The sequence below is a fragment of the Narcine bancroftii genome, chromosome 1, assembly GCF_036971445.1.
Source record: "Narcine bancroftii isolate sNarBan1 chromosome 1, sNarBan1.hap1, whole genome shotgun sequence".
Classification (NCBI taxonomy): domain Eukaryota; kingdom Metazoa; phylum Chordata; class Chondrichthyes; order Torpediniformes; family Narcinidae; genus Narcine; species Narcine bancroftii.
The window spans coordinates 163,681,089-163,695,268 of NC_091469.1; the positions used below are offsets into that span (position 1 = coordinate 163,681,089).

The 14,180-nt window shown below is 46.3% G+C and overlaps 1 protein-coding gene across 1 annotated transcript in view; it reads right to left on the reverse strand.

The window, feature by feature from the left end:
* The window catches only part of cplane1 (ciliogenesis and planar polarity effector 1), a 248,313-nt gene that overhangs the window by 30,747 nt on the left and 203,386 nt on the right, over positions 1 to 14,180 (reverse strand). Inside the window, exons 51-52 of the mRNA XM_069915448.1 lie at positions 13,596 to 13,788; positions 539 to 777 (exon numbers count right to left, since the gene is read on the reverse strand). Of these exons, the coding sequence (XP_069771549.1) occupies positions 539 to 777; positions 13,596 to 13,788 (432 nt within the window). The remainder of the gene's footprint in view (positions 1 to 538; positions 778 to 13,595; positions 13,789 to 14,180) is intronic.

A 14,180-nucleotide genomic window follows, 5' to 3' on the forward strand; every position in this document is an offset into this window, starting at 1 on the left:
ACGAGGAAGCTCCGTCCCCACTGAGAAGCTATCTCTCCACGAGGAAGCTCCGTCCCCACTAAGAAGCTATCTCTCCACGAGGTAGCTCCGTCCCCACTGAGAAGCAAACTTGCCACATAATTTGGTGATGACCCTATCTTGGGATGTATGTCCTGACAGAAGCCTTTACTATCAGTGTGAGGGCACGGTGGGCAATGGTAGGAGGGCACGATTGGCACAGCTGGGGGCACAATTGGCACAGCTGAGGGGCACGATTGGCACAGCTGAGGGGCACGATTGGCACAGCTGAGGGGCACGATTGGCACAGCTGAGGGGCACGATTGGCATGGTTGGGGGGCATGATTGGCATGGCTGGGGGGGACACAGGGCATGGCTTTGGCATCACAGGGCACAGCTGGGGCTATATGGGAGGGCATGGCTATAAGGGCACAGTCGGGGGCACAGCCAAGGCGGCACAGTTAGGGGGAGCATGGCCAGAGGCACGGCTTGGAGTCATCTCCAGCCATTGGGCAATGCATGCACCTTCTTACACTCTTACCAGCTTGGTGTTGGCAAAGTCCTGCTCCATGTTCACTGCAATGTCCTGCAGAGCATTCAGCTGCTGCTCCATCTCACTCAACTGTGCCCGCACCTGGTGGTTGGCATGGACCGGCTCTTGGGGAGGTGCCTGCACAGGGGCACTGGCTTTCTGTAACAGTCTTTGTGTGAGTTCATCTCCAGCCAGCTGCTGCCCCCAGTCTTCACAGCTGAACCGGACCGAGGCTGCGGCTGGGCTTTCTGCAACAAGGAGAAATATGAGTGTGGTGGCTGCCCTCCTCCCACCCAGGCCCCTGTCTCACAACATCCAGGAAACTGACAGGCTCTACTAACAGTATTTCCATTCACAATCACCCAATGATCGAAAACTGATTGACCAACAGGAAACAGCATATGGAGACATGAGAGATTGCAAATGCTGGAATCTGGAGTAAAAAACACTCTGTGGGAGAACTGAGCAGGTCGAATAGTGTCTGTGGAGGCAAAGGGATGGTCGGTGTTTTGGTCGACTTCAGGCTGCTGGAGACTGGCAGGTACAGGGCTGGGATTCCAGATAGTGCTGAGGGCAAGAAGGTCTCCTGAAGGGGCCTCGGGCACTGAAGGCTTCCTGATCATGTCGGGGGTTGGGATCTGGAGCTCGGGTGGCTGATGAATCGAACAGGAGTCTGTGCAGCTACAGAGTCTGTGGGAAGGCCGGTGGCGAATCCATAGACACTCGGTGACTCTAAAGGAACTCACATTTGTCATCAAGGATCCACACCACCCACCACACGCTCTGTTCTCGCTGCTGCCATCAGGAAAGAGGTGTCGGTGCCACAAGACTCGCCCCACCAGGTTCAGGAACAGCTGCTCCCCCTCCCCCATCAGACTCCTCAACGACAAACCCAATCAGGGACTCATTTAAGGACTATGACTTGTGCATTTTATTGATTTTTTAAAAATTCTTTCTGTATTTCTTTATCTGTTTTCAGTTCTTCATTTGTTGATGTGTGTATGTTGAGCACAGTTTTTTTTCTACCTGGCCCGCAGGAAAAATATCACTGATCCGGCATCAACCAATCCCCATGGGTGCCATATACCGGGGGCTTTACCGTATTTCTTTCTGTTTGGCTGCCCTTCATTCTTTGTGTTCATTTCTCTCTTTTGTGCACATTTCTTGAGGTTTTCTTTTCGACTGTATGTTCTCTGACAATAAATCTGAATCTAATATTGTTTGAGCGCCAGATTCTTGGCCCCAGGCTGAAGTTAAAGTGTATCTTGTATATTCTATTTTTAATGTATTATTACGTGACAATAAAAGGAACCTGGAACCTGTATCCGGACGGTCAGAAAGAGTGTCTGCCGCAGAGGGCGGGGACTTTCTCACAGTGATAAGCAGTGACATGTGAGGTGAGGTATCAGTGGGAGTAGAGCCAGGGGTCTCGCAGTTTCCGTTACCCTCAACGGGATCCCATCACCAGACACATCTTCCCCTTTCGCTCTCCTCCCACTTTTTGCAGGGACTGCTCCCTCCGTGACACCCTCATCCCTTCCCACTAATTGCTTCCTTCGTATCACAGGGAGTGCCACACACACCCATCCCCCCTCCCTCTCCACCATTCAGGGCCCCAAACAGTCCTTCCAAGTGAAGCACTGGAAAAGGTAGCAAGTATAGCAGTTGTCACAACACTATTACAGCGCCAGCAATTGGGACCGGGGTTTGTATCTGGCACTGTCTATAAGGAGTTTGCATGTTCTACTTGTGACTGCTTTTTAAATTTTTAATTTAATTAAAAAAAAATTATCAATACAGCACAGTTGAAAGTCCTTCTAGCCTATTACTTCCTACAGATTTAGACATACATATAGCATGGTAACAGGCCCTTTCGGCCCACGAGTCCCTCCTGCCCAATTAACCTACAACCACAGGTACGTTTCGAATGGTAGGAGAAAACCGGAGCCCCCGGGGAAAACCCATACATGGAGAGAATGTTCAAAATCTTTACAGACGCTGTATCAGCGTTGTGTGGCGTGACCTGCTGAGTATCTCCAGAACATTTGTGCATGACGATATTTGTAAGTTTGCTGAAAGCTTAAAACTGAGTGGGATCATAAATGGTGAAGAGGTCATAGAGATCTTCAGGGTAACGCGGACAAGTGAAGTGAGGGGGAAAATACAGTATAACCTGAATAGTAAAAACTGAAAAACGGAGTGTTAAGAGAGACATACGAGAGACACTGCAATACTGCAGATATTGGAATCTTGATGAAGGGTTCCGACCCAAAATATCAAATACCATTTTTTCCCTCCAATGCTGCTTGAAGAAACATCCTCAGAAGGTTGAGGAGGGCAAGGCTATCGACTTCCATCTTGACAGCAGGAGCACAATTGAGAGTGTCCTGTCTGGCTGCATAGTGTGGTATGGAATGAAACACGAAAGTCTGCCGGGTCTGTGATTGTAGTAAAAGCCCAGTGAAATGCTGGAGGAGCTCAGCCAGTCTAGCAGTGTCCACAGGAGGTAAACATATATTACCTATGTTTTGGGCCTGAGCCCTTCTCAAGGTATGAGTGAAAAAACAGGTGTCAAAATTAAAGACTGGAAAAGAATGGGAGGGGGAGGGGTACAGACCAACACACAAAAGGAGTTAATTGGATATGAAAAGTGAGAACTGATTTTGGCCCTGTGAATGGAGACAGCAAGAGAGAACACGCTGGAGAAGACAGGAGGAAGATGTGTGGATGGAGGAGGGTTTCTAACGGAAACTGGAGAAGTCTCTGTTAATGCCATCTGGTTGGAGGGTCTACAGATGGAAGAAGAGGTGATGTTCCTCTAATTTGCAGATGGTCTCAGTCTGGCAGTGCACGAGACTATAGTCAGACATGTCAGCAAGGGAATGGAGAGGGGAATCGAAATGGGCGGCCACTGGGAGATCCATGCGGCAGACGGAGCCGAGGTGCTCAAAAGAAAGCCATCTCCTCGTCTTCCTCAGTCTCTCCGATGTCGAGGAGGCCACAGCGGGAGTTCAGAATGCAGTGGATGACCCCTGTAGATTCACACATGAAGTGCTACTTCAGTTGGAAGGACTGTTTGAGGCCCCGAATGGTGGTAAGGGAGGAGCTGTGGGCCTGTGGAGCATCTCCTGCAGTAACAGATGATATGGAGGGAGCAGTCCCTGTGGAAGGCGGAGAGGAGAAGATGTGTCTAGAAGTAAGAATTACACGGTAGGTGGCAGAAATGGTGGAGGAAGATGTGTTGGATGCGGAGGCTGGTGGGATGGTAGGTGAGGAGAAGAGGAATCCTGTCCTTGTTCGCGTAGGGGAGGAGGAGGCCAGGGGAGATGTGCGGGTAATGGAGGATATGAGGGTGAGGACCGAGTTCATAGTGGTAGAGGGAAAGGCGCATTGTTTGAATCATTGTGTGGTACAGCATCTGCAAAGCAATGGACCAAAAGTCAATACAGTGGATCATCAATATGGCCAAGAAGATCACGGGGGGGTCTCCCTTTCCTCCACTTATCACATTCACCAGTGGCACAGTTAAAATAGGGCTTAAAGAATTATGGAGAGCCCTTTCCATTCAGCATACAGGATCTTTGACCCACTACCATCAGGAGGGAGATAAAGGAGCATCAAAACAGGACTGTCACGCTGGGGAACAGCTTCTTCCCGCAGTCTGTGAGGTTAATGAACAGCATCCTGCAACTGAGTAAATCATCCTAAAATATTTATCCATATATTTATTTTAAATTATATTATGTATGGGTGAGTGTGTGAGTGGATGTTATGAAGGTTGGAGGAGTTATGGATGGAGCTGAAGGTTGTTGCAGGTTACAAGAGGATTATAGACAAGATGCAGAGTTGGGTGGATAAGTAGCAGATGGAGTACAATCTGGATAAGTGTGAGGTGATGCATTTTGGAAGCACAAACCAGAGGCTAAGTACAGGGTTAATGGTCGGTAACTTAAGAGTGTGGAGGAACAGGGGGATTCAAATCCTTACATCCATACAACTCAATGGAATTTGAGGAAATCTCAAGTAGGATGGACAAGGGAGAGGCTGTAGATGCTTTGTATTTGGATTTTCAAAAGGCCTTGGATAAGGTGCCGCATAAGAGCTGCTTAATAACATGAGAGCACATGGAATTACCGGAAAAATAATAGATTGGGTGGAGCATTGGCTGATAGGAAAGAAGCAAAGGATGGGAATCAAGAGATCCTGTTCTGGTTGGTTGCTTGTTACTAGTGGTGTCCACAAGGGTCGGTGTTGGGCCGCTTCTTTTTACAATGTATATTTATGATTTAGACTGTGGATTAAATGGTTTTGTGGCAAAGTTTGCAGATGACACCAAGATGGGTGGTAGAGAACGAAGTGTAGAAGAAATCGAAAGCTTGCAGAGACTTGAACAGCTTAGGAGAATGGGTGAAGAAATGGCAGATGTGATACAAGTTGTGCATTTTGGTCGAGGAAATAAACAGTCAGATTATTATTTGGATGGGGAGAAAATTCAAACCTCAGAAGTACAAAGGGACTTGGGGGTCCTCGTGCAGGATAAGCTGAAAGTTGTCGGCCGGGCTGGATCGGCATAAAAGAAGGCAAATGCTATGTTGGCATTCATTTCAAAGGGGATGTGTATAAGAATAAAGAGGTGTTGATGAGACTCTATGTGGCACTGGTGAGACCTCATTTAGAGTAACTGTGTGCTGTTTTGAGCCCCATATCTTCGAAAGGATATAGCAAGGTTGGAGAGGGTACAGAGGTTTACCAGAATGATTCCGGGAATGAGAGGCTAACATATAAGGGACACTTAGCGGCTCTTGGACTCTATTCATGAGAATATAGAAGAATGAGAGGGGATCTCACAGAAACATTTCAAATAATGAATGAATTGGACAGAGTGGATGTAAGTAAGACGTTTCCCCTGTTGGATGATTCCAGGACAAGAGGGCACAATCTTAGAATTAAAAAGTACCAATTTACAACAGAGATGAGGAGAAATTTCTTCCGCCAGAGGGTGGTGGATTTGTGGAATTCGTTGCCACATGTAGCTGTGGATCATTGGGAGAATTTAAAGGGGAGATTGATGGGAATCTAATTAGTCAGGGTATCAAGGATATGGGGACAAGGCTGGAACTTGGAACTAGATGTGAGAACAGTTTAGCTCAGGGAGGTTTCACGGAGCAGACTCCATTTGGATGGACCAAATGGCCTGCTTCTGCTCCTTTTTCTTGTGATCTTGTGATCCCTCAAGGTTATCGCACAGGTAGATAGGATAGTTAAGAAGGCCTATGGGATACTGGGCTTCATTAATACGGGGCTTGAATTCTGGATTAGAGAGGTCATGTTACATAGGAACATAGGAAGTAGGAACAGGAGTAGGCCAAAAATGGCCCATCGAGCCTGCTCCGCCATTCAATACGATCATGGCTGATCTAATTTATGACCTAACTCCACTTACCTGCCTTCTCCCCATATCCCCTAATTCCTCTATCATGTAAAAATTTATCTAACCGAATTTTAAATATGTTTAATGAAGCAGCCTCAACCACTTCCCTGGTTAGAGAATTCCAAACATTCACTACTCTCTGGGAAAAACTATTTTTCCTCATCTCTGTCCTAAATCTACTCCCCCGAATCTTGAGACTGTGTCCTCTCGTTTTAGTTTCCCCGGCCAGCTCAAAAAACCTTCCTACATCTATCCTATCCATACCCTTCATAATCCTATATGTTTCTATAAGATCTCCTCTCATTCTTCTGAACTCGAGCGAATACAATCCTAGACGATTTAATCTTTCATCATAAGTCAAGCCCAGGGATCAACCTAGTAAACCTCCTCTGGACCGTCTCCAAAGCCAGTATATCCTTCCTCAAATATGGAGACCAGAACTGGACTCAGTACTCCAGGTGCAGTCTCACCAGTACCTTATACAGTTGCAACATGACCTCCCTACTTCTGAATTCAATTCCTCGAGCGATGAATGGCAACATTCCATTTGCCTTCTTAATAACCTGCTGTACCTGCAACCTAACTTTTTGCGATTCATGCACAAGCCCTCCCAAGTCCCTCTGCACAACAGCATGCTGTAGTTTTTCACCCTTTAAATAATATTCAGCTCTTTTATTTTTCTTGCCAAAGTGGATCACCTCACACTGACTAACATTGTACTCCATCTGCCAGACCTTGGCCCCCTCATCCAGCTTAACTAGATCCCTCTGCAGACTCTCCACATCCTCATTACAATTTGCTCTTCCACTCAATTTGGTGTCATCCGCAAACTTGGCGACACCACATTTTGTCCCCTCCTCCAAGTCTTCAATGTAAATGATGAACAGTTGTGGGCCTAACACTGACCCCTGCGGCACCCCACTTACCACTCTCTGCCAACCTGAAAAACTCCCACTTATCCTGACTCTCTGCCTCCTGTCAGACAACCAATTTTCAATCCAGGCTAATAGACTTTCCTGGACTCCACTTTCCTGTAACTTACTGAGAAGTCTCTTGTGCGGCACCTTATCAAACACTTTCTGGAAATCCAAATAGACAATCCTCAAAGAATCCTAACAAGTTTGTCAAACAAGATCTTCCCTTTCTAAAACCATGCTGCGTCTGCCTGATTGAACCGTTACGTTCCAAAAGTTTCACTATTTCATCTTTAATGATGGCTTCAAGCAGTTTTCCAACTACAGACGTCAAGCTAATTGGCCGATAATTTCCAGTCTTCTGCCTACATCCCTTCTTAAAAAGTGGCGTGACATTTGCTGTCTTCCAGTCTGCCGGGACCTGCCCAGAATCCAAGGAATTTTGGTCTATGACCACCAATGCATCAACTATAACTTCTGCCATTTCCTTCAGAACCCATGGATGCATATCATCAGGACCAGGTGATTTATCTGGCTTTAGTCCCATTAGTTTCTCCATCACTACTTCCTTTGTAACAACTATTTTATCAAGGCCCTCCCTAACATTCGCATCCTTAACTCCGCACTTGGGCATGCTGGACGTGTCTTCCACCGTGAAGACTGACACAAAATATTTGCTTAATGCTACAAATCTTTGGTAAGACCACACTTAGAGTATTGTGTTCAGTTCCGGTCACCTCATTATAGGAAGGATGTGGAAGCTAATGGAGAGGGTGCAGAGGAGATTTACTTGGATGTTGCCTGGATTGGGAAACAAGTCTTATAAGGTGTGGTGAGCAGAGCTGGGACTTTTCACTTTAGACTGTAGAAGGATGAGAGGTGACTTGATAGAGGTCGACAGGATTCTGAGAGGCATTGATAGGGTGGACAGCCAGCACCTGTTTCCAGGGCAGGATCAGCAAACACCAGAGGGCATGTGTACAAAGTGAAGGGAGAAAGGTTTAGGGGAGACATCAGGGGTAAGTGGTTTTTTTTAAACACAGAGAATTGTGGGGGCCAGGGATGGTGGTGGAAGTTAAAACATTAGGGACATTTAAGAGACTCTTAGACAAAGACATGGATGAAAGAAAAATAAAGGGTTATGGGGTAGGGAGGGTTTAATACTTTTTTTAAGGAAGGGACATATGGTTCGGCGCAACATCGAGGGCTGAAAGGCTGTACTGTGCTGTATTGTTCTACGTTCTATGAGGCCACTGACAGCGAACATGCAAGCAAAGTGGACAGTTAAACAGGCAAATCAGTAGGGGCCAGCGAGATTCAATGGTCTAGGGTTGGACCCTTTGTTGAGACTAAGATAGTGGTAAATGGGGGTTTATTATGAGGGGAGTTGAGCACAGGATATCTAGCTGTATTATACAGGGCTTGAGGATGGTGCAGGTTGTGACTGACTGGTGGGGTGACACCACTGTCCCATGGGGGACAGGGTGGTTGGTCTGTCTGCTCACTGGAGTTTCTAAAATCAGGGGAGATCTGTTGGAAGTTCTGGCAACAGTGGCCAGACAGATATGGGGAAAATGTTTCTCATGAGCATCCTCCTTTGAATATTACTTATTGTGTTGGCTCCTCACAGACCCATCACCAGGATCCTGGAGATGAGTGGCCCAGCTATACTGTACCAGGGATGGGGCTGGGGCGAGGAGGAAAGATTACATGATGTGGAAGATATGGAGAGGGTGCAGAGAAGATTTACCAGGATGTTAGCAGGGTTAGCAGAGCTGGGGCTTTTCTCTTTGGAGCAAAGAAGAAAATTGAAAGATGACTGAGTTCTATAGATTACAAGAGGCACAGATCAGGTGGGTGTTGTGCAAGGCACCCGAGGTGATTAAAGAGCTTAGAGTAAAGGAAACATGAGGGGCAGTGATCACAATAGGATCGTGTTCAATTTGAAATTTAACAAGGAGAAACTAAAGACAGATGTGTTTGTATTCCAGTAAAGGGCATGGGAGAGGAACTGGTCAAAGCAGATTGGAAAGGGGTCACTAGTAGACCAGCAATGGATGATGTTTCTGCAAGAAGTGGGGAAGATGCAGGATAAATACAGACCAAAAATGGAGGAAATATTCAAATGGAAAAATGTCACAACTGTGGCTGACAAGGCTAACGATACCACGACAGTATTGGGTTGTATAAAGGAAGGGGATGAGTCAGTATACAGGAGGAGATTGAATACCCTAACCCAACAACAATCTCACACTCAATGTCACCAAAGCCAAGGAGCTGAATGTTGACTTCAGGAAAGGAAAGCCAGAGGTTTACGATCCAGTGATCATTGGAGATCAAAGGTGGAGGGAGTGAGCAAATTTAAGTTCTTGGGGGTCACTAATTCAGAGGATCTTTCCTGGACACAACACACCAATGGCATCGTGAAGAAAGCACATCAGCGCCTCTACTTCCTCAGGAATTTGCGGAAGTTTGATACAACACCAGAAACCCTGGCAAATTTCTACAGATGTGTGATGGAAAGTGTGCTGACCTACTGCATCGCGGTTTGGTATGGCGACAACAATTCCCCTGAGCATAAAGGTCTCCAAAAGATAGTGGACACAGCCCAGGATATCACGGGCAAAACCTTCTCTATTGAGCACATCTACAGGGATCGCTGACATCGGAGAGCAGCAGCAATCATCAAGGATCCACCCCACCCAGCACACGCTCTGTTCTCGCTGCTGCCATCAGGAAAGAGGTGTCGGTGCCACAAGACTTGCACTCCCAGGTTCAGGAACAGTGGCTTCCCCTCCTCAACAACAAACTCTATCAGGGACCCATTTACGGGCTCTTATTGATTTTCTTTTTGTTCTCTCTGTATTGCACAGTCAGTTGTTTCCATTTTACACTGTGGTACAGTGCACTACCAATTAGTGGTAATTCTGCCATGACTGCAGGAAAAAAGGAATCTCAGGGTTTTATGTGATGTCATGTCTGACCTGACAATAAATTTGAAATCTAAGTCAAAGCCAATGCAAGAGCAAGAGGAGGCACATCAGGGAGCAAACATTAGGAGGAAGATAGAGGATTGGGAAGTTTTTAAAAACTTACAGAAGGTATCTAAAAAACTCATATGGTGGGAAAGTATGAAAGCAGGCTAGCAAATAATATCAAAGAGAATACAAAAAGCTTCTTCAAGTGTATAAAGTCTAAAAGAGAGGTGAGAGTAGGCATAGGCCCATGAGAAAATGATGCTGGAAATTATAGACTGGTTTGCCTGACATCAGTGGTGGGGGAGACGTTGGAGTCGATTGTCAAGGATGAGGTTACAGAGAACTTGGAGACACATGACAGGATAAGCCAAAGGCAGCATGATGTCCTTCAGGGAAAATCCTAGCTGACAAACCTACTGGAATTCTTTGGGGAAGTGACGAGCCGGCTGGGTGACGGAGATGTAGGGGGTGTGGTGTATTTGGATCCTTAGAAGGCATTTGACAAGGTGCCGCACATGAGACTATTTAACATGATAAGGGCCCCTGGTATAACAGAAAACATACTAGTGTGGGCAGAGCATTGCTGATTGGCAGAAACAGAGAGTGGGGATACAGGGATCATATTCTTGTTGGCTGCCAGTTGTTGGTGGTGTCCACAGGGGGCTGGTTCTTTTTATGTTGTATATTAATGATTTAGATTATGGAATGAATGGCTTTATGGCCAGGCTTGAAGGTAGGTGGAGGAACAGGTAGTATTGAGGAAACAGGAGGCTGCAGAAGGACTGAGACAGATTAGGAGAATGAGCAGAGAAGTGCCAAATAAAATATAATGTCAGAAAGTGCATGGTCCAAGTGAGGTCTCACCAGTGCCTTATAAAGCCTCAACATCACATCTCTGATCTTGTAACCTATCCCTCGAGATACAATGCCAACATTGCCTTCTCTTTCTCCACTGACTCAACCTAATGGTAAATCTTTTGGCAGGGTCAATTCTGTCATTTAAGAGGAGGTTGTCAATCAGTCGGCCTGAATGGATCAAGCCCCACACTCCGGGATATAAGCCTGCGCCAGCCTCCCGAAATCTCACTCAGAGTTATTGCAGCTACAGCCAGCCTGGCTCTGTGGAAGCCTTTGTGGATTAAAGCCTATTGTACAGTCTTTACCTTGTGGGTGTCTGATTCTGGCTAACAGTGCACCACACTGTGCAGCTCTGTATTTTGAAGTTTATCTCCATGCAAATAATAATCTGCTCTTTTATTCTTTCTACCAAAGTTTCCAACATTGGATTTCATCTGACACTCCTTTGCCCATTTTCCAAATCTATTTAAGCCTCTCTGCAGCCTCTCAACTTCCTCCTCACTACCTGCTCCTCCACCTTTGTATCATCCCGCAAACCTAGCGCAAAGTCATTTATTCTGCAATTCAAACTATTAACATACAATGCAAAAAGATGTGACCTCAGCACGACCCTGGCAGAACACCACTGGCAGCCAATCAGAATAGGATCCCTTTCTTCCTGCCAATCAGCCAACACTTTATCCATACTAGTACGTTTCTGTTGAGTTAGCTGGGCAGTTTGACCAATGCCATTTTAGGGGTGTTGGTCTGATGCTGCCCCAGCTTCTACCCCCGCCGCTTCGCTGTCCTGGGAGTCACTTTAGCGATCTCTCTCCATGTCTGCTCCCACACGATGTGCTGGCCCATTGCAGGCCACCACAGTCTCCAGAATCTCCAGAGTTACTTCTTTTGGAACTCAAGGTTGCCATCCATTTGATCCAGGAAACTTATTTACACTTAGACCTTTCAGCTTCCCAAGTACTTTCTCTCTGGTGATCGTGACTGCACTCTGGCCTGATACCCTTCAACATCCGGTCCACGGCTAGTCTCTTCCACAGTGAAGACTGAGGCCAAATACTCATTCAGTTCCTCTGCCATATCCCTGTCTCCCATTATTATTTCTGCAGTGTCATTTTCTATTGATTCTTTCTCCACTCTTGCCTCTTTTTTTTACTCTTAATATACTTTAAAAAGCTTTTAGTATGCATTTTGATATTATTTGCTTGCTTCCATTCAAAGTTCATCTTTTCCTTCCTAGTGACTTTCTTAGTTGCCTTCTGTAACCTTCCCACTAATTTTTGCTTCCTGTCTGCCCTGCCTTTTGCCTTTACTTTCTCTTGTCAGCCACAATTGTCATTTTTATATTAAAATATTTCTTCTTATTTGGAATTTCCCTGTCCATAACCCTCCAATCCCCTCACATCCATGCACTCATCCAACCTTCTCTTAAATTACAAAATTGACCCAGCTGCAACCACCTCTTCCGGAAGGTCATTTCACTCAACCACCACTCTCTGAGTGAAGAAACTTCCTCTTATGTTACTTCCAAAGTTTTACCCCCAAACCTTAACTTATGACCCCTTATTCCAATCTCTCCTACCCTCAAGGGGAAGAGCCTATTCACATGTACTCTGTCTATCCCCTTATAATTTTAAATACTTCTATCAAATCCCCCCCTCAACCTTCTACGCTCCAATGAATAAAGACCCAGTCCATTCAATCTTTCTCCTTATTCTAGATACTGCAATCCAGGCAACATTTTAGTAAATCTTCTCTGCACCCTCTCTCCCTCCCTCCGAGTGTGACTTTCCAATTCACTTCTGCCAGTTCCTCCCTCATACCTCTCTCATCCCCTTTATTCCACTGGTGTACTGGCACATCGAGTTTAGTTTCTCCCTCTCAAACTGCAGGGTGAATTCTTTCATTTTATGATTACTGCCTCCAAAGGATTCCCTTACCTTTACCTTCCTTCTCAACTCTGGTTCATGACACAATACCAAATCCAGACTTATCATTTGTAAATCTGCAGACATCATGGTTGAAGTAAGAACACAAGATGCTGGAGAAACTTAGCAGGTCAAACAGTGTCCTTTATGTAGCAAAGTTAAAGATACAGAACTGACGTTTTGGGCTTGAGCCCTTCATCAAGGTATGGAAAAATGTCAACAGGCATCCGAATAAAAAGGTAAGGGGGGTGGAGACATCGAGGGGAGGAGCTTGGTCACATAGACAGCATGGTTGGCACAGCAATTAGTGCCTTTACAGAACCACCAATCAGGACCGGACCTGGATTTGAATCCCACGCTGTCTGTAAGGAGTTTGTACGTTCTCCCTGCAACTGCATGGGTTTCCCTGGGGACTTTGGTTTCCTCCCAAGATTCAAAAGCGTACCGGGGTGTAGGTTAATGAGTTGTAAATTGGGAAGCCCGGACTCATAGGGCTGAATTAGCATGTTACAGGGCTGTATGTATAATTTAAATTTAATTTGAAAAAAGGCTGGAGGTAATAGGTGGATAAAGGGAGGTGGGATGACTGGGTGAATCGAGAGGGAAGGGGTGGAGAGTTGAGGGAAAGAAGGCAGGGGGAAGGTGGGGGCGAAAAAGGGAGAGCAGGTTAGCAGAAGCTGGAGAAGTTGATATTAATGCCATCTGGCTAGAAAGTGTCCAGACGGAAAATCAGGTGTTGTTCCTCCTCCAATTTACAGTGGTCTTGGTGGGATAGTACATGAGGCCATGGACAGAAAATAGAATTTCCATTTTCTGGTCAGATCAGCCATAATTTGATCTAAGAAGCCATCTTGTAGGCTTTCTACATATTCTCTCTCTCGAGATTCAGTCCCAACCAGGTTTACCCAATCTATTTGCCTTCTCCACAATCACTGGTGGTTACACACATCCTGGACTCACCGTGTGGTGGGCTGGTGTCTGGAGGCACAATGTTGGTTAGGGAGGCAGACATCAGATGGAGAGCAGGAATGGACATGGCTTCATCTTTCAGTGTGGGCATCTTGTCCATCACAGCTGTGGTGGCCGGAAGGTCATTCAGTACGTCACTGGCATCGATGTCGACCACGTTGAGGAACTCATGGCCAGACAACTCCTATGAACACAAGGACATTATTGGGGCAGGACAGAGTTCACCTGTCACATCCCTGAACATACTCTACTACCTCCCAGTCACTGTTCATCCTGTCCCAGTCACAATGGTCTCACCCCATGTGCCCATCTTACCAATCCCAAACTCTGCCTGCCCAATCTCCTCTCAAACCCTATTTCCCACCCGATTCCCCCGCTTCCCGCACATTCCCAACCTCACCGCCACAATCCTCCAACCCCCGTGTTCTTCACCCACCCATGTTCCCCACCCACCCATGTTCCCCAGCCCCTATTCGCATGGCTACATTCCCCACCGCACACTTACCCCAAATCTTACACTTACGTTTTTCACCCCACCCCCATGTTCCCCACCTGCCCGTTCCCCAGCCCCATTCC